A 27,855-nucleotide genomic window follows, 5' to 3' on the forward strand; every position below is an offset into this window, starting at 1 on the left:
TCTTTTTCAAGGTTTTTTTGGCTCTTTTGGGTCCCTTGAAGTTCCATATGAATTTTAGGAGGAGTTTTTCTATGTCTGCAAAAACGTTGTTGGGATTTTAACAGAGATTTCACCAAACCTGTAGATTGCTTTGGGTAGTATTGACAGCTTAATAATATTAAGTCAGGCAACCCGGGGAGTAGGAGAAAATATTCGCAAATCATATATCTGATGAGGGATTAAGGTCCACAATATATAACAAGCTCCTACAGCTCAATGACACAAAATACAAACAACCCAATTTAAAAAAATGATCAAAAGACTTGAACAGACATTTCCCCAAAGAAGATATACACATGGCAAATAAGCACACAAAAAGATGAGAATCCTAATCACTAATGCTTTGGGAATACAAACCAAAACCCCAATGAGATATGGCTTCACACCCAGTAGGATGCCAATTATTAAAAAACAACAAACACACAGAAAATGGCTTGTGTTGGCGAGGATGTGGAGAAATTGGAATCCTTGCGCACTGTTGGTGGGAATGGAAAATGGTGCAGCCGCTGTGGGAAACAGTATGGAGACTCCTTAAAAAATTAAACATAGAAATACCATATGACCCAGCAATCCCACTCCTAGGTATCAACCCAAAAGAGTTGAAAGCAGGGTCTCAAGAAGCTATTTGTACACCCACATTCACAGCAGCATGATTCACAATTGCCAAAAAGTAGAAGCATCCCAAGTGTCCATGGAAGGATGATGGATACACACAATGTGTCCATCCAGACACCGGAATATTACGCAGCTTTGAAAAGGAAGGACATCCTCACACCTGCTCCAACGTGGATGGACCTGGAGGACATGATGCTCAGTGACATGAGGCAGACACAGAAGGACAGACACTGTGTGATCCCCTCACAGGAGGCTCCTAGAGGAGTCACACCCACAGAGACAGAAAGTGGATGGTGGGGCCAGGGGCTGGGGGAAGGGATGGGGGAGTCAGTGTTTCATGGGGACAGAGTCTCAGTTTGGGAGGATGAGAAAGTTCTGGAGATGGATGGTGGGGATGGTTGCACAACAGCGTGAATGTGCTTCATGCCACTGAGCTGTGCACTTAAAAATGGTTAAAATGGTAAATTTTCTGGGTATTTTACCACAATTAAAAAGTTTTAAAAAAAGAAAGAAAGGATGGAAGGAAAGAGGAAAGGGAGAGAGGAGGAAGGAAGGAAGGGCCCAATTTAGCCAGACAACTATTTTTGTACAGCTCATGAGCTAAAAATGTATTTGTTCTCTTTTAAATGCTTGACCAAAAACAAAAGAACAATAGTATTCCATAACACGTGAAAATTATATAAAATTCAAATTTCAGTGTTTCTAAATAAAGTTTTATTGGCACACAGCCACACCTGGTGGCTTACATATAGTGTCCACGGCTGCTTTTCCCTGGGATGGCAGAATTGAGCCGTTGCTACACACACTGCATGTGGCCTGGAAAGCTGAAAATATTTACTATCTGGACCTTTCCAGAAAACGTTTGCTGACCCCTGACTCAAAGCTGTCTGGCACATAGCAGGTGCTCAATATATAGAGAGATTATTACTGAATATCCGATGGAGGAGTCGGATGCAGTTTACAGCTGCTGTCTTTGGAGAGTCAGACCTGGATTAAGATTCTGGCTCTGCCCGTCTGGGCAGGTTGCTTCCCATCTCTGAGCCAGGGTTTCATCAGCAGAAAACCGGGGTCAACGAGAATGCTGATACCATGGAAAGAGCTCGATCTGGCGGTTCTGGGAGAGTTAGGGGTCCGCAGTCTTAGCTACTGATTTTCATGAATCCTTCCTGAATACATCCCCACAGACTCCTCAGTCAGCAATTCACACTGCATGGTATTTCATCTATTTTTCCCCACGCCCTCCCTGTCATTTTAAAGCAAATCCTATACCAATTCTTTCATAAATATGCCCGTACATATTTTTCCACATTAAAGGCTCTTTTTAAAGCATAGACAGAATACCATCATCATATGTTAAACCATGTTGGCTGCAAGGATCTACACGAGTGATCAAATTTCACAGACGTATCCCCCCCAAAGTGCATGTAGTAACTAGCGAAATGTAAACAAGGTCTGTACTGAGTAGATTATATTGTATCAACATCGATTTCCTGGTTTTGACAACACACGGTGGTGGTTATGCAAGATGTTATCATTGGGGGAAGATGAGTGAAGGATATGAGTGAAGATTGAAGTGAAGGATATGAGAGACGAGTGAAGGATAAACTCTGCACTATTTTTGCAACTTCTTGGGAAGCTTAAAACTATTTTGAAGGTAAAGAAGTTGTAATAAGAATAAAACAGAACCCTGTAGAATCAGGGTTTGGGGGAGGTGAACCAGGTCATGCGTGCAATTCCACAGCTGGATTCTGTCTTGACTTAAAATTTTGATATTTTCATCATGGATTTTTTTTTTTTGGTAATAATTCTTATTTTTAAAAATATGGCACTCACATACTCGATGACTAAGTTACTCGGGGGCGCTCCCTTAAATTTCGCCTAATTCCTGCCCTGAGAGTTACGATCTCAGGAGACGGGCCCTGGAATATATATTTTGTTCTCTCGCTTTCCGCTTTTGACACGAGAAGGTTTGAGCTCCGCTGCCCGCGGGCACTGGGGAGCCACGGAGGGCTCTTGAGCAGGGGAGGTTCCGGTTCGTGCAGATTCCAAGGGTTGACTGTGGGTGGGAAGGCGGGACTAGCGGGGAGGGGTCGCCTGCAGGAGTGAGGGATGCACGAGCTCCGGGGAACTGGGGAGGGGGTCCCGCATTTCTCAGCCCGGGGCCAGCCAGGGGGTGCAGCGCCCGCTCCCCATCTGCCGCGCCAGGACCCGGATGTGCAGCGCGCGGGGCGCCGGGCCCGCCAAGGCTGCACCGTGCTGCGCAGCGTGCACTGGCGGCCGCCGCGCTGGAGCAACCGTCCCCTCCCCCGACGCCGCGGGGCGAACGGGCACACACCCGGCGGGCGCCTCGCGACGGGGGTTGTGGCCGCCGCCTCCACCCTCTCTCGCTCCCCAGACGGGACCCAGCACGCGCCCTGTTCTGCGCGGGGCTCGTGCCCCTTTAAGAAGCCAGACGCGGCCAGGGGGTAGGCGTGGTCGCCTCGAGCGAAGGGGGGGGCGGTGTCGGGCCGCTCTGATTGGCCCGAGGCCCGGGCGGCGGCCGCGCGCGCCTGCGCAATGCGCGGCGGCGCGCGCCCGGGGGAGGAGGGCGCGCGGATGCTAATTGGCCGCGGCGGCGGCCCCGCCCGCGAGTGGCGGGCGGTCACGTGACGCGACGGCTGGGGGCTCCCGGCGCGGGGGACGCTGGTGGCCAAGATGGCGGCGGAGCTGGTGGAGGCCAAAGTGAGTGAGCGGCGGCGGCGCCGGCCCGGGCGGGCGGGCGAGGGGGGCGGGGGCCGGGCGGCGGGCCGAGGGCTGCGCCTCCCGCCCGGGGCCCCACGGCGCGGCCCGCCCGCGGCTCGCCGCCCGGCCCCCTCGCCCGCCCCCGGCCCCGGGGCCCCGGAGCGGGCGGGGGGCGGGGAGGCCGGGGGCGGGGCCTCCCAAACCTCACCCCAGTCCTGGCGCCCGGGTCGGCCCCCGGGCTCTGGGCGGGGTCCCCCCACCGGCCCGAGCGGTTACGGTCCGGGGGTCCCCAAACCCGGGGACAGGGCCGCGCCTCCCACTTGGAGGCACAGTCCCCGCGGCCAGCGTGACGGGCCGCGCTGCTCGCCCCGAGCCGGGGTCCCCGCTCTTCCTCCGGGGGGAGTGTCCTGGCCTCCCCGCCCCCCGGGGCACGGAGGGCGGCATGTGGGGCTCAGCCTCCCCGCCCAGCAGGCCGGGCTGGGGTTGGCGACTCCCTGCTCAGAAGGGTCCCCTGACCCTCCTGCCCCCGCTTCCCCGTCCGGGGTGATGAGCCAGGGTCCTGAACCGCCCCCCAACACGGTGTGTCCTCTCGGGGTCTGGATCCAAGTTGGGGTCTGGAGCCCCTGAGCAGCTTCCGCGTGGGTCTCAGAGCCCCGCCCCCCTCCTGACACCCTCCCTCTCACCCCGGGAGTGGGCGCGGTGTTCACGGAGCCTGCCCACCTCCCTGGGGTCGACCCCTGACCGCTGTTCTCGGGCAGAAGCCTTTCTAACTCTCTCCTCTCGGTCTTGGGTCCTGGGCTCTGCGTTCCTCTTCCCTCTTTCCCCTCGGGACAGCATCTACAAGGCTTGGGACTCTGTTCCTGGGGGCTCTGAGCCCCGCACAGCGGGATCAGACCCCAGACTGGATGCTTCTGTACCCTACTCTATGGCGAGTGTGTTCTCAGATCAGATTCTCTCCCCAGGCAGCCCCCAGACCCTGCTTTCGAGCCCCTTATGCCCCCATCTCTGGCTTCTGAGCCGCCCCCCCACCCCGCCTTTCTGCTGTTCTCTTGTGTTGATTCTTGGACGGTCCCCAGCTGGTTCCAGGGGAGGTCTCTTTTTTTTCAGGTCGGTTCTGGTGTTTCTCTCCCCATACTTCTCCCATACTTGGGGTGCAGGTTCCACGTCCCCTCTCCTAGCTTGTGGCCCCTCTAAACCTCCTGGGACTGAGCTGGGAGCATCCTTGTCCCGGAGATGTGCCTTCTCCCAGGTGCCTCCCCCGAGGGGAGGCTCCAGAACCCTGGCCCTGGACTAGACTAGCGTTCTTCCCTAACTCCCTGAGAAGTTTACTCAAGGCCGCTGACCCCAGGGAGGTGGGGGGCTGGACCTTCGCAGGACCGAGGCACCCCCCTTCTCCCCCTTCTGGTCTCCCCTCCCCGAGATCCTGACCTGTCATCGCTTTCTTTTTCTCACTCTTCCCTTTCTTTACATCTCTCCTCTCTCCTGCTGGGGTCTGAGATGCAGCTCTCGAGCTTCTGGGATTATAGGTGTTACCCTCCCTTGACCCCACAGCGCCCGCCCCTCCAATACCTACCCCACACACCCTTCTGCCCCTCTCCAGGGTTTTGAGAAATTGAGACTTGCCGTGGAGGTGTGGAGGTCTGAACTCTGTAAGCCCAAGGTGGCAGCCCGAGGGCCCGGAGTCCCCTGGAGCCCTGAAATTTAATCCCCTTATGGGGCTGTGGCCTGTGACTCTGGGCCCCGCCCCCACCCCAGCCATAGGGTAGGGTCTGCACTCTTTTTTTACCATCCAGTGCCTTGAAACATGATCTGATGAACTCTACTTGACCCTCTGGTGGCTGGGGCTCCCCACCCCAATTAAATCAAGTTGACGCTTTTTTCAAGCCTCTGTTCGGGGGGGATCTTGGGGACTACAACACAATTTTCTCTGGTGCTAAAGAGCCTTATCCATCAGCCTCGCCCTCACTGTGGAGGGCCTTCCCTCCACATGTAATTGACATGTCTCCCTCTTTTAGGGGCTTTCCCAACCTCTCATGTTAAGAGCTGGAGATTTTATTTTTGGGGTGCAAAACGGGCAGGTGTGAGGGGAGTTGTTGATAACTTGTCGATAAACTCGAAACCTGAGACTCTTCACCCGAGGCCCCCGAGGGGGGTTGAGAGGGAAGGGGTGGTCTGTGGACTCCCCGAGCTAGTGGGTAGCATTTTGCACAGATCTCTGATTTCCTGGGGAGAGGGGCCTTAACTTTCCCCAGACGCTCTGAGGAGCCCGTGGTGGGGCGGGGGAGAGGGGAAGCGAGGCGTGGCTGCCGTATCGAGGCAGAGGTGTCTCCACGCGGCTCCAGACAGGCCCGGAGCTGAGACTCGGGAAGCCGTTGGGGCTGGCGCTGTTTATAAACACAGATCTGAGTGGCAGGCCGGTCAGGGTGAAGCCACGGCAGGAAGTGATCTGCGGAGCGCTCGGGGCTTCTTCCTGAATGTTGGTGTCCCCCTCGCGCCGCCACCCCCCCAGTGTCAAGGGCAGGCTCCTCGCTGGTGGCAGCTGCCGAGAAATCCGAGTCGTGAACATATGGCAGCTTGAGGGGTGTGCCCCGGGATGCTCAGGCGGCTCTCCAGGTGTCCAGCCTGGGGGAAGGGGCCAGGCCTCGGCGGGTCAGGGGCTCCAAGGGGCGGGCTCATGTCAGAAGATTGGGGTCAGACTCAGAAGGGCCGGGCCCACCTGCTTTCGGCTCCCTGGCGGGCGGTCCGCTCACAGGACAGTGCCTCTGCCCTCCGAGGCCTTGGGCCTCTTCCAGAAGAAACATCTCGTCTGCACGCCTTTTTTCTCCGCTCCAGGTAGGAAGTCAGGCCGAGGGAGGTGAAGCCTGTTTTCAAAGCGCCCTGGACTCTGAGAGTCAGCAGACCACTTAGGTCCTCGGGCGGGGGGTGTGCCGGGGGTGAGGGTCCCCCAGGCCCCCAGACAGTGGAAGGAAATGCCCTGAAGAGCCCGATGGCCCCGGGTCCAGGCGCCAGCCCCGCCACTGACACGCGGGGAGACCCCGGGCCAGCCGCTTCCCTCTCGGAGCGTCAGCCTTCTGTCCTGCATCTTGGGCCCGGGTCCTCGTGGGGCTGGGCACGCGGTGGACACTCACTTCTGTCTTGCGGGAGGAGGAGGGAGAGCCTGCGGCCGGGCCAGGCTCCCCCTCAAGGTTTTGTCACTCTGAATCTGGACGGCCCCCCCAGCAGGGGCCCACAGTAGAAGGAGTCTTAGGGAGCCCCCTCTGTGCCCACAGGTGAGGTGCCCAAAGGGAAGGGGGCCCGGCTTCGTCTGGGAACCCATCGCTCCTGAGCCCCAGGGCCGCCCTCAGACTCCCCGCCTCACCCTTAAACAGCCAGGAAACGGGAAACACCAGAACCTTCTGGCAGTGAGGCCGCTACGTAAACACCTGGCAGGGTTCCCACCCCCCTCCGACTGTCAGACCTTCTCCAGTTGAGTTGAAGCAATTTATTGGTTTCTTGGGGTGGTGTCCTGCCCTGGGCCCGCCAGCTTTCCACGGCCACTCTTGTCACTTGCGCTGCTTTTTTCCCGGCCCCCCGGAAGGGTGTTTTTCCCACCACGTTTCATTCATCCCAGGCCAGCCTCAGGGCTCAGCGTGGGTGGCCCCGAGCTCCTGCTGGCCCATCCCTGGAAGACACTTTGCCTGGGTAGCATATCGGGGAACCCTCGCTTGCCTTGGTGTCCCAGAGTCCCATGGAGGGCAGGCCACCGCCAGCCGGCCCCAAGAAAACACTGGATCAGCTGAGCTCCTGTGTTTGGTTTCATTTAGTTGGGGGGACTCTGCTGGGTATTAAGTGCCAGACCGCATTCGTCACTTTGCCACAGCTCAATTAAAAGCACCCACGGCTGCCGGATTCTGCCAGCCTTTGCCTCAGACGCGGGGTTCTTGATCAGGGCTGATCCTGCCCCCAGGGACACTTGATGTCTGGGGGACATTTGTGGTTGTCACACTGGGGGTGCTCCTGGCGTCGAGGGGGTGGGGGCCTGGGATGCTCCCCAGCCCCCCACAGCGCCCAGGACGGCGCCCCAGGGCCAGCATCAGTAGTGCCGAGGCGGAGAAAGCGTGCTAGAGTGATCAGGGGACATTCCAATGACTGTGCTCGGCTCTGTGTCCATGCCGGGGGCAGTGTAGTAGAGAGGAGCCGCCCCTGGCTTCCGAGGCGGCCTGGGTGAATCTTGGCTGTGATGGGGCGCTCACACCGGCGTGGCAGGGGTGTCTTAGGGCTCAGTGTTAAGTACATCAGCGCATGTCCAGCTCGGTTCCCGAAAGGTGATTGGTATCCAGTGAGTTGTGGCTACCATCCTCTAGACCAAAGGGAAACATGGTACCTCATCTGGTCCTTCCTGCATCCTGGTGAGATGGAGCCTGTTGTCCTCCCTGACGAAGAGCCCGAGGGTCAGAGAGGCCAGCAGTGTTCTCAGCTAGGGAGTGGCTGAGGCTGTTTACCCCAGTTCCTGCCCTGGGGATGCTTTCAGGCGGAAGATGGGCAAAGAGAACCTAAAATAGAAGGCAGCGGTGTGTGGGGGCCAGTCAGAAGAGCTTGTGCTGCATTGGCAATGCTGAGGAAGGTTTGAGGAGGAGGAGGGGAGCACAGCTGAGCTGGGAGGGGGCCAAAGCAAAGGCGTGGAGGTGGGACCAAGCCTGGGCAGGTGGCACCGGTGCCGAAGCCACCTCCTCCTGGGCTCCCGCCCCACGGCCAGAACGAAGGGGGCCGGGGCAGGGCCGGGCGGCAGCTGACGGGGTCCCACTTCGAGGTCCCCTGGTTGGGGCCCAGAGGCTCCAGGGAGGCCCCGAGCCCCCTTGGCAGCCCACGCCTCCCCTGAGCGTGCATGTCTGTGGTTGCTCTTTCCAGAACATGGTGATGAGTTTCCGAGTCTCCGACCTGCAGATGCTCCTGGGTTTTGTCGGCCGAAGTAAGAGTGGACTTAAACACGAACTTGTCACCCGGGCCCTCCAGCTGGTCCAGTTTGACTGCAGCCCCGAGCTCTTCAAGAAGATCAAGGAGCTCTACGAGACACGCTACGCCAAGAAGAGCGCAGAGCCCGTGCCCCAGCCCCACCGGCCCCTGGACCCCCTGGCCATGCACCCGACCTACGAGCGGGCGGGCACGGTGCCCAGGACTCCCCTCACGGGCCCCAACATTGACTACCCCGTGCTCTACGGGAAGTACTTGAACGGACTCGGACGCTTGCCCGCCAAGACCCTCAAGCCAGAAGTGCGCCTGGTGAAGCTGCCCTTCTTTAACATGCTGGATGAGTTGCTGAAGCCCACCGAGCTGGGTGAGTCCCACCTCCCCCAGGGAGACCTGCCTTCGAGTTCTCCCGGTGGTGGGGGGCTTGTCCCTCTGGGAAGCACGGGGGCCACCTTTGGGTCTTTCTGTTAGTGACCTGGTGCCGAGTAACAAATTCCCCTGATTCCAGCCACTTAGAACAACTGACACGTGTTAGTGCTCAGTTTCCGAGAGTCAGAACCCAGGAGCGGCCCAGCTGGGTGGTTCTGGCGTGGGGTCCCCGTGAGGTTACAGTCAAGCTGTCAGCCGAGGGCTGCCTCATCAGAAGGCTGGACTGGGGCTGGGGGTTGCTTACGCACGTGGTTGCTGGCAGGCCTGGGTTTCTTGCTGGCTGTGGGCTGGAGACCCCAGTTCCCACCACGTGGGCCTCTGTAGACTGCGTGCGTGTCCTCACAGCGTGGCGTGCTGGCTCGCTTCCCCCAGAACCAGGGACCCGAGGGCGGGGGCGGGGGAAAGAGAGAAGGTGAGCGTGTGCACGCGTGCGCTTGCACAGCCCTGCTAGAAGCCGTCGTCCTTTTCATAACGCAAGCTTGGAAGTCATACTTTTGCTTCCACCGCATTCCACTGGGCATGCAGACCCGCTCTGGTACACGGAGGGCAGGGCCCTCACCAGCCGGACCACCAGGAGGCGGGGTCACTGCGGCCACCTGGGAGGCTGGCTTCCGTGCCCTTACTCCCTGCAGCAGAGGGGCTGGGAGCTGGAGGTGAGCTTCTCTCCTCCACACAGAGGCGTGTTTCCTAGCAGGCAGCCGGCAGGAGTAACCTGGTCAGCGGCTCCAGGCCGGTCAGCACGGCCGGCCAGTCAGGGCATGGCTGGGCGTGCTCCCGAGAGCTGGGCCGCCGTCAGGGCTTAGGAGGTGAGGCCAGGGCTCCGAGGGTGCTCCCCGCGTTGACTGAGCGCCTCCTGTGCGCCAGGCCTGCGTAGCACGGTTGTGTAGGCAGACCCTGGCCCCTCCCCGCAGCCTTGGTGAGAGGGCTGGGGTGGGAGTGGGCCCCAGCTAAGGGCGGGGTCCTGGGCCTCTGGGGCTCAGACAGCACGTGGCATGGTGGGCCTCTCGTTGACCCTTGGGTGTTGCCAGGTCCCGGAGTGTCCCTGGAGAGCCCTCCCACTCTCTCTTCTCCCCGTCTCTTCCCTCTCTGTCCCTGTTCATTCGTTGTTGCGTTCACTCACTCACTTATTCACACAGTATACATCTGAGCGCCTCCTGGGGGGTGCCCGCCCTGGGGACATGGCAAGGAGCAGGCGAAGCCCCTGTCCTTGTGGGGTGCCCCTCCTAGCACTCTTGATGGGGACCTCGGGGGGCCCCCAGCCTGTGCAGGCGCCGTGGGTCCTGCCCCCCTGCAGCCCGTCGTCCACACCTCGCGTTCGACCCCCCACATCTTTCCTGAGCACGGCCGACATGGACCCTGGTCATGGTTGGTCCCCGCGTGCCGTGGCAGAGGTCACGGCCCTCCGTGCCCCCACCCGCCGTGCCCCTACCCGCCGTGCCCCGGGCTGCGTGGCCCGCTCCCTCCCGCCCTGCTGACCCAGCGCCTGCCTTGCTGGGCCGGGCCCTCTGCACGCAGACTCCAGCTCAGCCCCACGCCAGCGGCCCCTCTGTCCTGCCCTGGATGTGGAGAGGGGGTGTGCTGCCTCTCCCTCCTCTGTCCTCTCTGCGGCCTCCGGCTTTGCGAGGTGGGACCGCAGGGGCTGTGGTTCCAGGTGAGGCTGCAGGAGGCAGAGGGAGGAGTTGCTGGGGCCTGAGGCCTCGCCCTCCACTGCCCTCTGTCTGGCACGAGGAGGTGATGCTCGCCGCCCCCAGGTAGGGAGCAGGCTGGCCCAGCGGCACCTGCCGAGGGGCTGACGTGGCAACAGCAGAGCCCCAGGGCCCTTCCTGGGTTCCTGCCGGCCGCCTTCTCTGCGTCTACTTCCCCAGCCTCTCTCTAGACGCCAGAACCCCCCGCCAGGGGTGCTCCAGCAGGCTTTGGGGGCTGGCCTGGCTAGCTGGCGGATTTCGAAGGTCGAGCTGTTCTAGATTCCCAGGGATTGGAGAATCATCTTCATAACGGGGAGGCCGGGTTTTCACTGGGAGGCAGCGACGTAGGCTTGGCGCTGGGCGGGGGACAGGGCTGGAGGTGACTTTGAACTCGGGGCCGCCGGCCTCCCCTCCCCTGCCTGGACCATGAGCTTCCTTCCTGCACAGCGAGCGAGTGTGCAGTCGCTCCCACCCCACAATGCATCACTTTGCCCTGAGCCCCCGGGGACCCCGGTCACCTGATCTCCGGGAGAGTCGGCTCCCCTGTCTACACCAGGAATTACTCTGCTGGCGGCTCAGAACAAAGAGGCCGACCCCGCCCTGCCTTTGCTCCCACCCTGTCCCCCTCCCTATCAGGGTGTACCCCTTCTTTGGGGCCCCCCGGGGCTGCCTGGGTTCCTAGGGAGAGGCCTCATCGAGCACAGACCCTGGCCCTGAAGCAGTCTGGTCCCGTCTGTTCCAGGACCAGCGGTCCTGCCCGCCGCCCCTCGCCCTGGGTGCCGACCACAGTGAGCCCTGTGGTGCTGGCGGTGCCCCAGAGCCCCTTCAGGAGGCTCTGGCTCAGCCAGCCTCCCCTTCCCCCTCGGCCCCGGCCGTGACCCGCTGACCAAAACGAGGCCCACACTCTGGTCTGTTTCCCCGGAAGAGCCGGCTCCGGGATGGAGAGCGCGCCAGGCGGACAGGAGACATAAATCACGTGGAGGGGAATGTGCGGGCTGGGGGAGGGGAGGGAAGAATAGAGCCACGGACGGAGCGGGAGGACCTCAGGAGACAGATGAGCCACTCCCGTGGGGGGCGGGGGCTGGCGCCCAGAAGGGTCAGGAGACTGGCCCAGGGTCACACAGCATCCTCTGAAGGGGCTCCAGGCCGCGTGCTCAGCCATCTTCCTACTCCGCTCCCATCGGTGCCCTGCACTCCTGTGAGGAGGCGCCCGTTCTGAACCACACGATGCTTCTGGACCCCAGGCCTCCTGCTCGCCGAGGAGCCCGGCTGTCCTCCCCTCCCCAGCCCGGAGAGGGGCCGGCACTTGCTTCCCGAGCGTCGCAGAACTCGAGGGCCGGAGCACGGTCTCGGCTCACGCCCCGCAGTTTGGGGCTCACTGAGGGTCCCCCAGCCAGGCCACTCAGGGTGTCAGCGGTGAGGATCCAACTGAGGAGGCCCCGACTGCCCCGACAGGGCGCGTGGGGAGAGGAAGGGCCATCGTGAGACTTGAGGCGGAAGGAAGGAAGCGCGCTGAGCTGGCCCCGTGCTGCTCTGGAGCCCCGGCATCCTGCAGCCAGCCTCGCGGTGTGGACACTCGGAGCGTCCCCGCTGCCGTGCGGGGGCTGAGCACCCCAGGTCATGACAGCTCAGATACCCCCAGCTCTGCACGTGCCCCTAGAGTGGGCACCACGGCACAGGGCACACGTCTCTCATCCACCTCTGAGCCCTTTGGCTGGTATTGCCCAAGGGACAAGCAAGGTAGTGGTGTGGCCTGGTGCCTTTTGCCAGGAAGTTACACTAGAGAAGGTTAAACAGTTCTGAATGAGGAAGGTCTGACTGGGGAGTGCAGGGTCCTTGGGGGCCTGTCGGGACCGGGAGCCCCTTACTGCTCGTTTGTAGGGAGGTGGCGGTCAGGAAGGCTTCCTGGAGGAGGCGGCACTTCTTCCAGACCCGAGGGCTGAATAGCAGTAAGTCGGACAGAGAGGAGGGAGCAGGGCAGCGTGTTCCAGCTAGAGGCCCGAGTGGGAGAGGGCTCGTGAATGGAGGCCATTGTGGCCGGAGCGTGGTGTGGCGCAGAAGGATGGAGGGAGAGCAGCCCGGACAGGGGCGGCAGAGGCCAGAAAGAGGCCCTGGGGAAGAGTGGGGACCGACTGGACTGCCCCAAGGGTTTCGGAGTCCATGAAGGTCCTGGGAGCTTTTACGGGTCTGTGTTCTAGGGTCCTCTCTGAGCGTCCCAGGGGCTCAGAGAGGCAGCATGGCCTGCGCGCTTCCCACAGCCAGGCGCGGTACCCAGCAGGCTCCTCAGGGGGGTCTTCAGGCCCGTCTCGTGCCGTGGGAGCCCCAGTGGTCGCGGGGCATCCTGTGCCCCGTCTCTCAGCTCCATGGTCAGTGGCCTGACCCACTGGGCAGCTCTGCAGGAGGCCCCAGGCATGGGGAGCACCACACGACCTGCGAGGGGCCCCCACAGGTGGGCAGGGAGGGCCCGGGCCAGGCCTGCTGGCTCACCACCATCTCCTGTGACTCCCAGGCCCGGTTTTCACCTGCCCAGCCTCCTCCTCGGTTTATTTCCCACTCAGCAGTTCGCTACTTCAGCAGCCAGGGGAAGCTTTTACAATGGCAGGCTGGTCCCATCCCTGCTCTGCTCAAAATGCTCCTCTGACCTCCTGACTTTTCTGCCCCGTCCCCTCCCTGCCCTCCCTCCTGCCTCTCTCCCCCTCACTCCCTCTGTTCCAGCCACACGGGCCTCCTTGCTGTTGCTCCAACACGTCAGACCTAGGCCTGCTCCAGGGCCTTTGCACGGGCTGTTCCTTCTGTCACAGTCTTCCCCAGACGCCCACGTGGCCCTTCCCTCCCCGTTTGTCTCATCTGCAGCTTATCTCCCTCTCCTCCTCGCCTCCCCTCACCCATCTCTGGTCCTTTACGGCCTTGCTCCCAACTCTGTTTATTAATTTGTGTGCTTTCTTTAACACCCGGGCCTGGGCCTGGCATGTTCTCTGCTGCAGCCACGGGATGGAGTGGGGCGGGGGTTGGGGGGGCACCTGTGTGAGCAAAGGCTTGGAGCTGAAAAGCAGTCTGGGGGCTGCAGTGGGGACCGCACACTAACATCGCGGAGCTCCACGGGTAGGAAGTCGTGAGGGCATCAGACGGGTGCGGGCACGTAGGTTCCTCACCCCCGTGCAGGGAGGAGCTGGCGTTTGAACCCAGAGCCCCCGCCCCGGGGCTTGTGGTACCTGTCTGCTCCCTGCTGGGCGCGAGGCCCCCACACGCGGCCCGGGGCGCCTGCAGAGCATCGCCCGGCACCACCGTGCACCGTGTACCGGCCCTCAGACCTTGTCACGCGTCGGCCTGGGCGAGGGGCCTCCGTCCTTCTCCGTGGGCCAGTGGGAGGGGGACCAGTGCCGTGCCGTCAGCTTCTGGAAATCTCCTTTTCTCTTCTGTTCATTTAAGCTTTTGTAAAAGTATGTGTTTACCGTAGAAAACACGGGTCGATAGCGGAGAAAGCCGGCTGTCGCTCTACCACGAGCCCTGTCGGCGGTTCCGGCCTGTTCCTGCCGCCTTGGTTCCTGTGCGCGCGCGATCCTGCGAGAAGGCGGCTGTGTCCTGCCCGCTCTTTGTCCCGCCGTGTCTCGGGAGCCTCTGCGCGGCTCGTTAACTCTGCGTGCTGGTGGCAGCGCGAGGCCACCCGGCAGCCCCGGGAGAGGGGTGTGCGGGCCCCTCTGTCGCTGTCTCCGTCGAGCCCAGGGCCTGGTGCCCCGTCTTCGGCTCACTTGCTCCTCCCGGCGTTCAGCTCCCCGAGGACCCCGGGGCGGGCGTTCCCTCCCTTCAGTCCCGGGGGCCTCAGAGGCCCGAGGGTGCACCTCAGCCCAGCCCCTGCTCTGCCCGGCGGGCTCCCGGGGCTCCACGCTCTGCAGCACCTTAGGTGACAACACGAGAACTTTTTGGTTGGTTTGGCGTCCATGACGAAGCAAAGAGGCTGGGAAACTGTGTTGGTTCTTAGGAGGTAAAGGTTTTGGAGAACTGAGCAGGGAAGGAGGTGGGGAGTGCCAGAGTTGTGGGGGTGGGGTGTCGGTTTTAAATAAAGGCGCTCAGAGAAGGCTCTCATCCTGCTGGCATTTGTGCAGGCTTAAAAGACACCAGGGCGGCGTAGCTCGTTGGGGGAGGAATGTTCTGGAAGAGGGGATGGCCAGTGCAAAGGTCCCGAGGCGCGATATTCTTGGCAGGTGGGGAGCATGAGGAGGAGGCCAGGGTGGCTGCTGTGGAATCAAGGCCACTGGGGTGGGGACGGAGCGCCCCCCCCCCCCCCCCCCCGCCCTGAGCAGCTGAGAGGGGCGAGCCTCCACTGGAGGTGGACACCGAAGGCCTAGTTCCCGCGACGCCCAGCCCTGTCCCGACATGTCGCGTGTGCCCTGTCCCTGCTGAGCCTCAGCCACCGGGGCCCATGGCGCAGTGGGAACTGGGAATGTGAGGCGTGTCCCCTGTCCCCGCTGAGCTGAGCCTCACCTAGAAACGGGCCCTTCCCAGGAGGGAGGGGACCACGGAGTCACGTCTGTCAATGACCAGCCCCACTGCCTTTCTCGCGCTGTGTCTACTGGCAGAGCTCCTGGCCAGCGGTGGCTCCCGAGCGGCCTGCTGCCCACCCCCCGCCTCCCGGGGGACACTGTGGGATGGGGGGGTATTTTTGACCTTCCGCCCAGCCTGCGAGGCCCAGCTCAGCTATCCTGAGCCTCCCCCCAGTAAGTAATTGCCCCCGGGCTCTTTGGGCAGGTCTGGGTGTGTCTGCAGGTAGCCTGCATGCACCACGCCCCCTGTTAGGCCGCCCTCCTCCAGGGCCCCAGCGGGGACTCCGAGGGGACCAGCTGGGCCGCAACAAACAAGCAGGAGTTGGCGGCAGCAGTGTGGCGACCACAGCAGCCGCCTGACTGAGCGCCAGCCACGGGCCCAGCACAGCACCCAAGGAATGGGTAGCGTGCACGGGGCGCCCAGGCTCAGGCGGAGGTGGGGGCGCACAGCCCCAGGCAGAGATGGGGCACCAACCCAGGCCGTCTGGCTTCTGAGCCCAAGCTGGTTTTAAATTCAAATCTTGTTTGTTTTGCAAATAGGTTACCTCTTGTGGGTTGGAGTCCAGAAGGTTCAAAAGTGGGGGGTTGGCCGGCTAGGGCCAGGGACCAACCCCACTGGCTGCCTGTTCTCGTAACTAAGATTTATTGGTGCGCGGCCATGCCCGTTTGTGTGCCTGCAGGCCCTGATGGCTTTCGAGGTACAACGCAGAGTGGGGACATCGAGGCAGAAACTGTGTGGCTCTCGAAAGCTGGGAATGTTTACGGTCGGGCCCTTTATGGGAGCAGTCTGCCCACCGCTGTTCTGAAGAGTTTGCAGTGCAGATAAAGCACACTCCTTACCTCTCCCAACCCCTCCGAGGCTGTGGCTATGGCCATGTCTCCCGCCCCCTCCCCCAGAGACGTCTCTTGCATAGATAAGCAGACGTGCGTTTGCACAGACCCCCGCTCGTGCTCGTGACATACACACCGCTCTGCCCCTGCTGTTTCCACTTAACAAAAGCGTGTTAGAAATGACTCCTCATCAGGGCACAAAGGGCTTCTGGATTCTTTATCGTCTGTTTTCATGGTTGCGTAGTATTCCTCGTACAGTGACCCGGAGCGTATCTTAACCAGACCATGTTGATGGGCATCATTTGCTGCTGTGATTAATGGCCGTGGGCCTCCGTCATCCTATGTGTGTGAACGTGTCTGCAGTCGTGGTTCCTAGACTGTAGGGGTGGCTGTCTCTGTGGTTGTGTGTTTGTGGTTTTGATAGATTGTGCTAAGGTGCCCTCCCTAGAGTTTCTCACTCCTACCGGCCACAGCCTCATCAATTTTTATCAAGCGTTTCAATCTCCTCCAATCTTCCAATCAGATGGCTTCTCAATGTAGTTTTAAATTTTTTTAAAATTGAGGTGTAATTTACATGCAATGTGAGCCACAGATATTTTAGTGTGTAGTTTGATTTTTAACAAGTGGACGTACCCCGGTCACCCGAACACCATGGAACACAGAACATTTCCATCACCGTGATGTTCCCGCACGCCCCTTCCAGGCAGTCCTCAGTCCCCTCCAGAGCTGCCCCTGTTCGGTTTCTGGGCACCGTAGGTCAGCATGGCCTGTTCCAGAAGGTGACGTAATGCAGTGCAGACGTGCTTCTTTTCCTCTGCCTTCTGTGGCTCTGCGTGATGGTGTTTAGATTTGTCCACGTTGTTGTGTGGATTGCGAGTTTTATTTATTTATTTTTTTTATTTTCCTGGTGAGGAAGGTTGGCCCTGAGCTAACCTCTGTGCCCATCTGCCTTTACTTTGTATGTGGGACGCCGCCACAGCGTGGCTTGATGAACAGTGCGTAGGTCCGCACCCAGGATCTGAACCTGCGAACCCCGGGACGCTGAAGTGGAGCACGTGAACTTAACCGCTATGCTGCCGGGCCGGCCCCACAAGTTTTATTTTACTGCATGAGTATGCTACAGCTTGTTGATCTATCTTCCATCGCCGGTCACTCAGCTTGTTTCCAGTGCAAGGCTGTTAGGAATAAATTTGCCTTGAACCTTCTTGTACAAGTCTTTTTGTAGACATAGTTCCTTTTATTTTGGGGGCAAATAACTAAGAGTGGGATTGCTGGGTTATAGGGTAGGTGTATGTTTTACTTTATTAGGAACGGCCCGACAGCTTTCCGAAGTGGTTGTGCCATTTTATATCCTATGGCAGAGAACGCCGATCGCTCCACATCCTCGCCAGCGCTTGGAGTTGTCGACCTTTTCATTTTAGCCGTTTGAGTGGATGTGTCGAGGTTTTAAACCAATCTTGCCTCCCCGGGGCAAATCCCAGGGGCCCTGGATATTTCCTAATATTTTGTTAAGGACTTTTACATCTGTGTTCATGAGGAATATTCATCTGCAGTTTTTTTTTCTTTCTTTCCTTCTTCTTCTTTTTTTTTTTTTTTGTGGTGAGGAAGATTGGCCCTGAGCTAACATCCGTGCCCATCTGCCTCTATTTTGTATGTGGGACGCCACCACGGCATGGCTCAATGATCGATGATCGGTGTGTAGGTCCACGCCCGGGATCCAGACCTGTGCCCCGGGCCAACAAAGCGGAGTGTGCGAACTTAACCACTACACCACCGGGCTGGCCCCAGCAGTTCTCCTTTCTTGATGCATATTTTGCAGGTTTTGGTGTCAGGGTTATGCTGATCTCCTAAAATGAGATGAAAAGCGTTCCTTTCTCCTTTATTCTCTGAAAGAGTTTATGTAAAGTTTATATGGTTTCTTCCTTAAACGTTTGATAGAATTCACCAATCTGGACCTGCAGTTTCCTTTGTGGAAAGATTTTTAATTACAAACTCAGTTTCTTTAACCGATAAAGAGCTTTTCAAACTTTCTATATCTTTTGGTGCTAGTTTTGGTAATTTGCATCCTCGGAAGGATTTGTCCATTTCATCTGAGTTACTGAGTTTATTGGCGTGAAGTTGTTCGTCTGTTCCCCTATTACCCCAAAGGGCTGTGGGGCTGTACTGTTGTCTGGTTTTCGCTTCTGACAGTTTGTGTTCTCGAGATCTTTTGCTTTGCCTTCTAGCTAGGTGTTTGTCAGAGAGCTGTGGCTTTGTGGTTGTCTCTGTTGTTGGCTTTCTCTTTCGTAGGCTTCCATTTGTGTCTTGAATTTCCTTCCTTCTAATGACTTTGACTTTAATTTGCTCTCTTTCCAGCTTCTCATGGAGGAAGCATAAGTCATTGATTTTATTTTATTTTATGTTATTTTTTTAAATGAATGAATTAATTATTTTTGAGGAAGATTGGCCCTGAGCTAACATCTGTTACCAGTCCTCCTCCTTTTTTCTCTCCAAAGCCCCAGTAGATAGTTGTATGTCATAATCGTACATCCTTCTAGTTGCTCTCTGTGGGATGCCGCCTCAGCATGGCTTGATGAGCGGTGAGTATTTCTGCACCCAGGATCCGAACTGGTGAACCCTGGGCCATCGAAGTGGAGTGTGCAAACTTAACCACTGTGCCGCCGGGCTGGCCCCAATAAGTCATTGATTTTGAACCTTTGTCTTTCTTTTTTGGTAGAAGCATTTAAAGCTACGACTTCCCCTCTCGTGACTGCTTTAGCTGCCTCCCCCCAGTTTTGGTGTGTTGTATTTTCTCCTGCAGTTCAGAGCAACTCCTCCCCAGGGCTGTGGCTCTCAGTGCAGTTGTAATTGAGAACGAGGAACCGGCTCTGCACCGTCTAGGTCTCCATCCCCTAGCTGACTTTCCCCCGACTTCTGCGCCCAGTGGCTGCTTTGTGGTGGTGAGCGAGGCTCTGTGTGCGCCGTGAGCCGGCCCGCCCTGTGGCTCTTGTTTGGTGCACGTGGAGGTTTGCCTTGTCTGCTTGCCGGGTCGTGAGCGCCCAAGGCAAGACTTCTCTCCAGCTTGTGCCTGTGGCCTCCGGCTGTGCCGAGCACTGCACGACAGGCACGTGCTCACCAGGTGCCCAGGACAGCCGTGCGGCGTGGGGACAGAGCTGTTGCTGGCTCTTACAGACCTGGAGAAAGCGGGCCAGCCCAGGTGAAGCATCCGGCCTGGCTGCACCCAGCCTGTCCGTGCCGCATCCAGCCCGCCCAGCCCTTCTCCCCCGCCGAGCAGTTCTCAGTCTTCAGGAATAGATGCCCGAACCCTGGAGGGCCGAGTGGCTTTCAGTGGGGGTCTGGGGGGTCATGAGTATTCGCTGAACTGTAGGCTGTGGTGAGCGGCCCCAAGAAGGGCCAGGGTTCCCCCCCAACCACGAATCCCACGTGTCTGGCCGCCCAGGCGGGACTCAGCCTCCCGTGTCCTGCTTCCCGGCCTGAAGAGGGCCAGGCCCGTAGCCGTGACCATGGTGGGTGCCCTCCTGGGGGACCAGACGTGACCCTGACCCCAGCGTGTCTTCAGTTCCGCAGAATAACGAGAAGCTCCAAGAGAGCCCGTGCATCTTCGCGCTGACGCCCAGACAGGTGGAGCTGATCCGGAACTCCAGGTGCGCTGGGCCTGCCCTCTGCGGGGTGCCGAGGGCCGGCCCAGGGAGCCCTCAGCCAGGCCCGTGCAGAGCCCATACGGCGGTGGCGGGAAGGGAATCCCGTGCCTGCCCTGGGCTCAGCGCCTGCCCTCCATGCGGGGCAGTGTGCCCAGTCAGCGTGCTCTCACGCCTCGGACCTGCAGTCCCAGAGGTGGCCGGCTGTCCCCTTGAACAGGGTCCCCCCGTCGGCACTGCGACGTCAGGCAGGGTCACTCGCCGGGGGGCTGCCCTGGGTGCTGTGGGGGGTTGAGCAGCATTCCTGGCCCCACCCACTCGACGAAAGGAGTACCCCCAGTGTGACAATCACAGATGTCCCCAGACATCGCCTGATGTCCCTTGGGGGCAGGATCGCCCCAGGTGAGGACACGGGGCTGTAAAAGATGAGGGACGGAGGCTAGTCCCGGGTCTTCGGCTCTGCTCCCTGAGGCCCTTCTGTCTCCAGCTGAACAGGCGTCACCGCCACAGCAGCCGCGTGTCGGGCACTCGGCACATGCCAGGCCCTCACCCGCCAGCCCACTTAATGTTCCTGCCAGCTGCCCCCTTGTCCAGGGAGGGGAGGTCATTTGTCCAAGTCACCAGGGAGTCAGTGGCAGGAGAGAACGTTCTAGGTGGCACCCGTCAGCCTTCGGTTGCCAGGGGAGGCAGCGGGTTGGCCCGGCTGGCTGGCCCGGGAGGGGCCTGCGGTCGCCCGGCTGAAGGGGCACTGCTGCCTCCCTGACGCTCCCTTCCCCTCTGGTCCCCCCGGCGCACAGGGAGCTGCAGCCCGGGATCAAGGCCGTGCAGGTCGTCCTCAGGTAAGCCCGGCTGTGCCCGGACCCCGGGCTCCACCTCCCCGACCCGGGGTGGCTGCCGCCCTGCCGCGGCGCGCCCCCATGCGTTGCAGCCAGGCCCCCCTCCCTGCTGACAGCCCCCTCGGGCTCCCCGGCCAGAGGTGCAGTCTGCTCCTCCCGTCTCCCTGCCCTCTGTCCTTCTCCCTGGGCGCCCCGAGACCCCACGCCCAGCCCAGCGCTGAGATCTGCCCGTCAGGCCGGACCGCCCTCCCGGTCTGTCCTCCTGCCCCTGCCCCTGGTCCCTGCAGCCCCACGGTCCCGTCATCCTTGCAGAATCTGCTACTCGGACACCAGCGGCCCCCAGGAGGACCAGTACCCGCCCAACATCGCCGTGAAGGTCAACCACAGCTACTGCTCCGTCCCGGTGAGCGCGGTCCCCGAGCGGGTCCCCGGGGGCCCGGCTCTGCCGCGGGGCGGGGCGGAGACTGCGGGACGAGGGGCGGGGGCCTGGCAGCGGCCTGAGGCCTGAGCGGCGTGTCCGCCCCCAGGGCTACTACCCCTCCAACAAGCCCGGCGTGGAGCCCAAGCGGCCGTGCCGCCCCATCAACCTCACGCACCTCATGTACCTGTCCTCGGCCACCAACCGCATCACCGTCACCTGGGGCAACTACGGCAAGGTGAGTGCGGGGGCTGGGCGCCCCTCCCCCGCCCCCCCCGCCCCTCTGCCGGCCCCCCCGCTGCCCCCCCTCCCTTCTGCCGGCTCCCCCACCCCCTCTGGCCTGACGCCCCTCTCCTCCCGCAGAGCTACTCGGTGGCCTTGTACCTGGTGCGGCAGCTGACCTCCTCGGAGCTGCTGCAGAGGTTGAAGACCATCGGGGTCAAGCACCCGGAGCTGTGCAAGGCGCTGGGTGAGCGCGGGCCTTCTCCGGGGCTCCTGGGGCGGGCGCGGCCCCGGTGATGTCCCTGCTCCCCTGGCTGGGCGTGGGACGCAGGCCCGGCCCTCACAGGAGCTTGTCTGTCGGGGTCCGGCTGGGGACCGTCCGTCACCCGGAGGTCAGGACGCTCGGGGAGGTCTCTGGGTGGGGGGGCAGTAGAGCCGGCAGTGCCATGGCCCCGAGGCGGGGACAGGCGAGGTACGCTCACAGACCCCAGCCAGCGGCTGCAGAGAGCCAGGGGTGAGGTGTGCCGGGGTCCGGGCGGCAGCCGGGGGCCTTGGAGGGCTCGTGGAGAGGGGGACCCCACCCAGGTGAGGGATATCCTGGGCAGACCTGGCTGGCCTGCAGGGCGGGGGGTGGGCAGGGGGCCGGGGGCCCGGAGAACGGGAGCAGAGGACGCATTCACGGGCGATGGTGCAGGTCTGACCAGAAATGGTGAGACCGTGCCTTGTTTGCTTTTTTGTACTTTTTAACCTAAAAAAGGGGAGTGTGATGCAGAGAGCATTAAAAACCCCAACACTGAGACTGGCTGGTGGGCTGGCCCTGTTCCTCCTGCGTCCCTGCAGGGCGGCTGTGTGGCCTGGGGCAAGTCGCTGGCCCTCTCTGGTCACCCCGAGGTCCTCGCGGGGTGGCTTCTCACAGTGGCCCTGGGCAGTGCGGCCGGGCGATGTCTCCATCTGACTGGTCAGGGGAGACACTGAGGCACAATGACAGAGTCAGGGCTGTGACCCCTGGGCCTCGGCCTCTGTGCCCCACCCTGCTGCCTCCCCTTTCCCTCACAGGGCCCTTTCTTCACCCCCCACCTGCCCATCTCCCTGCGGGGACAGTGGCCGACTTGACCAGAGTGCCTATTGGCCAGGGGCAGGGGTTGGCGGGGGCTGGGCAGGCTCATCCCGGCCCCAGCAGCCCACGGGGTGGGGGGGCACACCGAGGCCTGCCTTAACTCCTCAGTCACTGGCCTGAGCCCTGCTGCCCTGGGGCCCTGTGCGGGCAGAGGGTCAGGTTTCCCCCTGAAGAGGCCCCCAGCGTCCTTTCTTCAGCCAGCCCCTGGCTGGGTGTCTTGCTGTTGGGTTTGTCTCGAGTCACCGTCGGGAAGTCCTGTTCCTGGTCTCGCTTGAACCCTTCCTGCTGCACATGCGTTCTCTCTATTAGGTAGAGGGGGAACGTGGTCTTGCCTTAAAACCCGACGCTCACTGTGTCCAGTCTTAGCTGCCATGGTCGTCTGGACAGGCTGAGGCCTCTGGGTCTACTGTTAGCCGTTGTCGGCCAGAGACGGGAGCCACGGGGTGGAAATTCATACTGAGGGGTGAATGATTGCCATGACCTTGGGAGTGGTCGTGTGCAGAGGGGGACAAGCCAGTGCGGTCACCCCCAGCCTAGTCACCCTCCACTCCATGCCGGACGGGAGAGGGGGCTTCCTGGAGGAGGGGGTGCAGGAGTCATGTCAAGGAGGGAAGGGCGGTCCCCATCCCTGTGCAGGATGGCCTCTGCTCTGCAGGGCCCAGGCTCCTGCATCCCAAGCTGTCTGGGGATGGAGCTTAACTGCCTGCACCCTCGAGGTTTGTGGGCCAGTGAAGGCAGGACACGCAGGAAAGAGGAGGAGGGAGACTAGGCGCCCCCTGCAGGCCCAGCACAGGGCTGCGTTGGGCGTGTTTCCTTCCAGTCTTTTCTCCAGTGCTAGTTCACAGTCCGGAGGGGGCCTCGCGTGCTGGCGTGAGCGTTTTTCCGTGTTGCGTGGCTTTGGGTGGGCGCCCGCCGTCTTCCTACTGGTCGTCAAGGGAGCGTGCCCGTGGGTCCTCTCCTGCCCCCCAGGGCCCGTGGGGGGCGCTCCTGGTGGGGCGTCGGCACCTCCCAGCCCTCAGTGTGGTGCCAGAGGCCGTGGCCCTGCCTCACTTCCGCCGTCCTCGGGGATGGTTCTCATGAGAAGTGACCATCACAGCGGTGGCCCTGCTGCCTGGATCTTTCCAGAAAAGTCCTGTGGGTCATAAAGAGCCCCAGCGGGGCGGCTGGCCCGCTGCCTCCGTGCGGCCAGGTGATCGTCAGAAAGAACCGGCCGCTGCCCAGGGCCTTTGCACAGCCGCTCCTCGCAGCCCTGGGCCCCGGAGCACAACCCGCGTCCGGTTGTCCTGGGAGTGGATGCAGGGCGCTCGCAGGGTGACCGTGTCCCCTCTGTGACGGGACGTTGAGGGCGCTCGCTGCTGGAGAAAGCCTGCCCCGTGGCCCCAGCCCCGCGAGCGCCTCCGTTCCTTCCGCTGACGCAGCTGCCTTCTCTGCAGTCAAAGAGAAACTGCGCCTGGACCCCGACAGCGAGATCGCCACCACCGGCGTGCGGGTCTCCCTCATCTGCCCAGTGAGTCGGGGCGGGGTCCCCTCCCCTGCCCGTCACGTGGGGATAGCCTGGGTGGGCGGTGCCGGGCCGTCCGCTGCTCACACCTGCTGCCCCCCGCCCCCCGCAGCTGGTGAAGATGCGGCTCTCGGTGCCCTGCCGGGCGGAGACCTGCGCCCACCTGCAGTGCTTCGACGCCGTCTTCTACCTCCAGATGAACGAGAAGAAGCCCACCTGGATGTGCCCAGTGTGCGACAAGCCCGCCCCCTACGACCAGCTCATCATCGATGGGTGAGTTGCCGCGGCGCACAGGGGCCTCCCTGCCTGCGGGGCTTGGCCCTCGCCTCTGGGGCCTCCGTGGGCGGAGGAGCGGAGCCGGGCCGCGTCGGAGGCCTCTGAGGCTCCTGCCTTCGTGGGGCCCCCACACTGCCAGCAGTGCCCTTTGGCAGCCCCTGGATCCAGAGAGAGGCAGGGTCATCCTCGTGGGACTTGTCAGGGCCTTTGCTGGGCAGGCGGTGGCACTGTGGCTTAGGGCTCAGAAGGGGCTCTAGACCCAGCAGGTCCCTGGGGCTCCCCATGTGACCGTGTGCTCTCGGCATCTGTTTTTTCCCCACATAAAATGGGGACCCGAGAGCCCCAGCCTCAAGGCTGCTGCACGGTTCAGGGAGCTGCTTCCCGAAGGGCGTTCAGCACGGCCTTAGTCAGGCCCTCCACGTAGAAAGGTGGAAAGGACACACGTTTCCCCAAATGCTGGTCACATCCCGCTTGTCCCCTTCCTGGGGGCCCCTTGGCCTGACACAGGGAGACAAGGGGGAAAGGCTCTTTTTCCAAAAGGGGAACTTTGCTTGGGTCTCAGGTTTCCAGAAACCAAGCCCAACACTTGACTGACTGGCTCCTGCCAGGCACCCACCACACCCACGTCCTGTCCCTAGAGCTGGGCGGGGGAGGCGGCCCAGGCGGAGCGGGCCTGCGGGCGGCCACACTCTGGACCCCCAGCCTGTGGAGGCTGCAACGTGCGGCACGGGGAGTGCGCCCTGGGGACGGGACTGGCCCCGACCTCCAGGGGCTGGCGTGAATTTGTCCCCGAGTGCAGGCACTCGTCTCTGTCCAGTCACCAAGCTTAGGGTCTTCCCAAGTCCTCTGTTCCGACCATCCTGGGATGTGGGCCTGAATTGTCCCCACCTTACAGATGAGGAAACTGAGGCCCAGAGGGGCCAACACCAGCCCAGGGCCCCCCAGCTCACAGGTGGCCAGGCCAGGACTGGAACCCAGGTCTGGCCAGCTCTGAGCCCAGTTCTCTCCCCAGAGAGGCCGAGCCACTGGCCCCACACAGTCCAGCCTCGGGGTGGAGGGAGGAGGCCCCTGGGGCCGGGCACGAGGGCTGGGCCTGAATGGTGACTCTGTTCCCGGCCTGGCAGCTGTGCGGCCTGGTGCCCGCCTGCCCCCCTCCCACTGGGCCCAGAGCGGGTCCCTCAGGCTCGGGTGGCAGCAGCTCTGACAGCTCCAGGTGCAGACGGGGCTGGAGAGCGTGGCCGTGCCCCACACAGACCACTGTCCTAGTAGCCCTCAGGGCCTGGACGTAGCCAGGGAGGCTTCCTGGAGGAGGGGGTCCTTGATTCATTTATTCCTGGAGGCTCTGCCACCTTGTTGTCCCCAGCCCTGAGCTGGTGATCAAGGGGTCCTCAAAAGGCCTGTCCCAGACTTTGCTTCAGGGAACTCGTAACAGGCATGGGGGTGGGGGGAACCAAGCCAGACACAGATGCTCCTGTTGCTCGGGCTCTGCCTAGAGGAGGAAGAGGAGCTGTAGCATTGGGCTTTGGAGAGTGAGTAGGAGTTTTCCAGGGGGAGAAGTGCAATGTAGGCAGAGCTGTGTTCACACCAGGGTGACCCTGGGGTGGTGGGTCTGCGAGCGTGACGATGGAGGGAAGGTCTCAGGGTGGGGGTGGGACCCAGAGGGTGTCTAGGGCAGGATGGGGGCCTCCCTCCTGCATGACCATGACTGAAGTGCTTGAAGTCATCTGGGGACAGGTGCAGCTTTGACAGTGAACAGATGCTGGGGAACAAAGTGGGCCTGTTGCTGCTACAGCCAGTGTGTTCCCCGCCCCAGGCCTGGACACCTGGCTGCTCTTCAGATCCTGTGGGCACAGTGCTCCCCTCATTCTGCAGGTCGGGAGACCGAGGCCCTGTGGCCAGGAAGTGGCAGGGGGTAGGATTGGATTGTAGGCCTGCTGCCGCCAGGCCTTGTGGCCTCAGGGAGCTCATCCCCCTCCTTGAGCCTTAGTTTCTCTCTCTCTAAAATGGGCTGGGCCAGCAGTACCTCCGTGGAATGTGCCCAGGGCCTGGCTCCCCGTGGGCGTTCTCCTGGGGACGCTGTTGTCAGTGGGAGTGACGAGGCCCTGCTTTGCTCTACTGCACCTCACATGGACCACGTGCCCCAGCTCTCTGAGCCGCAGTTTCTTCATCTGTAGGGCTGGGGGCAGCACAGAATCAAGGCGGGAGCTAGGGGCCACTAGATTAGGGCACTGGTGGGCTGGCCCGTCCTGTGGCGCCCCCAGGCCCCTGCTCTCGAGCAGTTCGAGGGACAGCCACCTGCTCTCTCTGCCTGCGCCCAGCTGTCACCTCCTGACAAGTGCGTTACTGCAGGCCCTCGAGCAGTCTGGCAGACCCCTCTGGGAGCCCAGCCTATGCAGGCCCGAGTGACAAGAGATCACAGGCCCTGGCAGGTGCTTCCTGAAGCCACTATGGCAGAGGAGAAGGTGCCTTAGTGAGCGTCCACCTGAGCCCAGGGGGGCCGGGAGGGGAGCAGGGAGCCCGAGGCCCAGGAATCAGCCCCGCTCATCCCTCAGGCTCCTCTCCAAGATCCTGAGTGAGTGCAAGGACGCCGACGAGATCGAGTTCCTGGTGGATGGCTCGTGGTGCCCGATCCGCGCCGAGAGGGAGCACAGCTGCAGCCCCCAGTGTCCCGTCCTCGTGCTCGGTGAGTCCTGCCTGGCCCCCCGTGTTCCCTCCTTGTGCTCGGTGAGTCCCGCCTGTCTCCCCGTGCCCTGTCCTCGTGTTCGCTGAGTCCCGCCTGGCCCCCCGTGTCCCCTCCTCGTGCTCGGTGAGTCCCACGCGGCCCCCCGTGCCCTGTCCTAGTGCTCGGTGAGTCCCCCCAGAGCCCTGTGCCCCGGCCAGCGGGGCTTTCCCTGAATGCTTTTCTTGGGCTGGCGATTTCTGAGTGTTTGTGTCATGCTGTGTAGAGATGGCACACGGTTGTTGAGCACCTGCTGTGTGCCGGGTCCTGTACAGGGTGCTGGGGACCCGGTGGCATCAGGTCCAGCTAGACCTTTCCTTGGGCCTGCCACATGATGAAGGGGACGAGAGGTCCCAGGGCTCCCCAGCCCTCGCCGGCCTCAGTTTCCCCCTCTGTGAGCAGCCATCCTGAGCGTCTGTCCCTGTCACCTGCAGGCGCCTCAGATGCCAACGGGCTCCTGTCCCCCCCCAGTGTCAACGGCAGCAGTGTGCTGGGGGGTGTCAGCAGTGGGCCCGGTGTGGTGGGCGGCATCGAGAATGGGAAGCCGGGAGCTGACGTGGTGGACCTCACCCTGGACAGCTCGTCATCCTCAGAGGAAGAGGAGGAGGAGGAAGAGGACGAGGAGGATGAGGATGAGGAGGGCCCCCGGCCCAAGCGCCGCTGCCCCTTCCAGAAGGGCCTGGTATCGGCCTGCTGACCGCACGCCACCAGTCGGACACTCGACTTTCCTGGTGCTCACCATGCAGAGGGGTGCAGGCGGGCCTCGGGGTACAGTGGGAGGAGTGATATATATATTTTTTTCTTTTTATTGTTCATTTTGTTTTTCCACCCAAACTTTCCCTGGCTCCTGGCACCTGTACCTCTGGACTCTCCTATCGGAGGATTAAAAAAACGTAAAATGACAAAAAAAAAAGTACAAAAAAAAAATGCAACAAACAAAAAAAAAGTCAAACTCTTACAAACAAAGCAAGCCACCCACACAGCTGCTTCCCCAGCCAGAGTTGGAGCCCCGAGGACGGAGCTGACCCTGGGAAGGGGCGGGCGGGACCCAGGAAGCCGCGCCCTCTGACGCCCTGCCCTGCCTTCCGATGATCATTCCAGCTGGTGCAGAGGGACCCGGGCCGGGCGGTGGGGGCCGTTGGGAAGCCAGCTGGCTGTGTGCCCCTCTCCCCGGCGGCAACCTCGACTTTGACATTCGGCTGTTCCTTTCCTCTTTTTCTCTCTGCGAACGTGTCCTCTCGCAAGCCCAGGGACCCTGGAGCGTGCCGCCAAGCAGCAAGCGTTTTAGCCAAGAAGCCATGGAGTGGGTTGGGGCGGGGA

The 27,855-nt window shown here is 61.4% G+C and overlaps 1 protein-coding gene across 2 annotated transcripts; it reads left to right on the forward strand.

The window, feature by feature from the left end:
• The first annotated feature begins 3,288 nt into the window (after positions 1-3,288).
• On the forward strand, positions 3,289-27,855 carry PIAS4 (protein inhibitor of activated STAT 4). Of its 2 annotated transcripts, none has more exons than XM_058537546.1 (11): positions 3,289-3,375; positions 8,263-8,689; positions 19,368-19,452; positions 20,244-20,285; positions 20,595-20,685; positions 20,810-20,938; positions 21,064-21,169; positions 23,473-23,546; positions 23,653-23,813; positions 26,369-26,499; positions 26,970-27,855. In XM_058537546.1, exons 1-11 carry the CDS (start codon positions 3,349-3,351, stop codon positions 27,230-27,232), a joined length of 1,536 nt encoding a protein of 511 aa, XP_058393529.1. In that variant the 5' UTR covers positions 3,289-3,348; the 3' UTR covers positions 27,233-27,855. The 2 variants fall into 2 exon arrangements, with proteins under 2 accessions (XP_058393529.1, XP_058393530.1); XM_058537547.1 differs by lacking the exon at positions 3,289-3,375 and adding an exon at positions 5,709-6,207.

The sequence above is a fragment of the Diceros bicornis genome, unplaced genomic scaffold (assembly GCF_020826845.1).
Source record: "Diceros bicornis minor isolate mBicDic1 unplaced genomic scaffold, mDicBic1.mat.cur scaffold_67_ctg1, whole genome shotgun sequence".
Taxonomy (NCBI): Eukaryota; Metazoa; Chordata; class Mammalia; order Perissodactyla; family Rhinocerotidae; genus Diceros; species Diceros bicornis.

Coding starts and splice junctions, on each gene's coding strand:
- PIAS4 (XM_058537546.1), top strand. CDS start 3,349: ATGGCGGCGGAGCTGGTGGAGGCCAAA. Junction 3,376..8,262: donor CGGAGCTGGTGGAGGCCAAA/GTGAGTGAGCGG, acceptor TGCTCTTTCCAG/AACATGGTGATGAGTTTCCG. Junction 20,939..21,063: donor CCTGGGGCAACTACGGCAAG/GTGAGTGCGGGG, acceptor CTCCTCCCGCAG/AGCTACTCGGTGGCCTTGTA.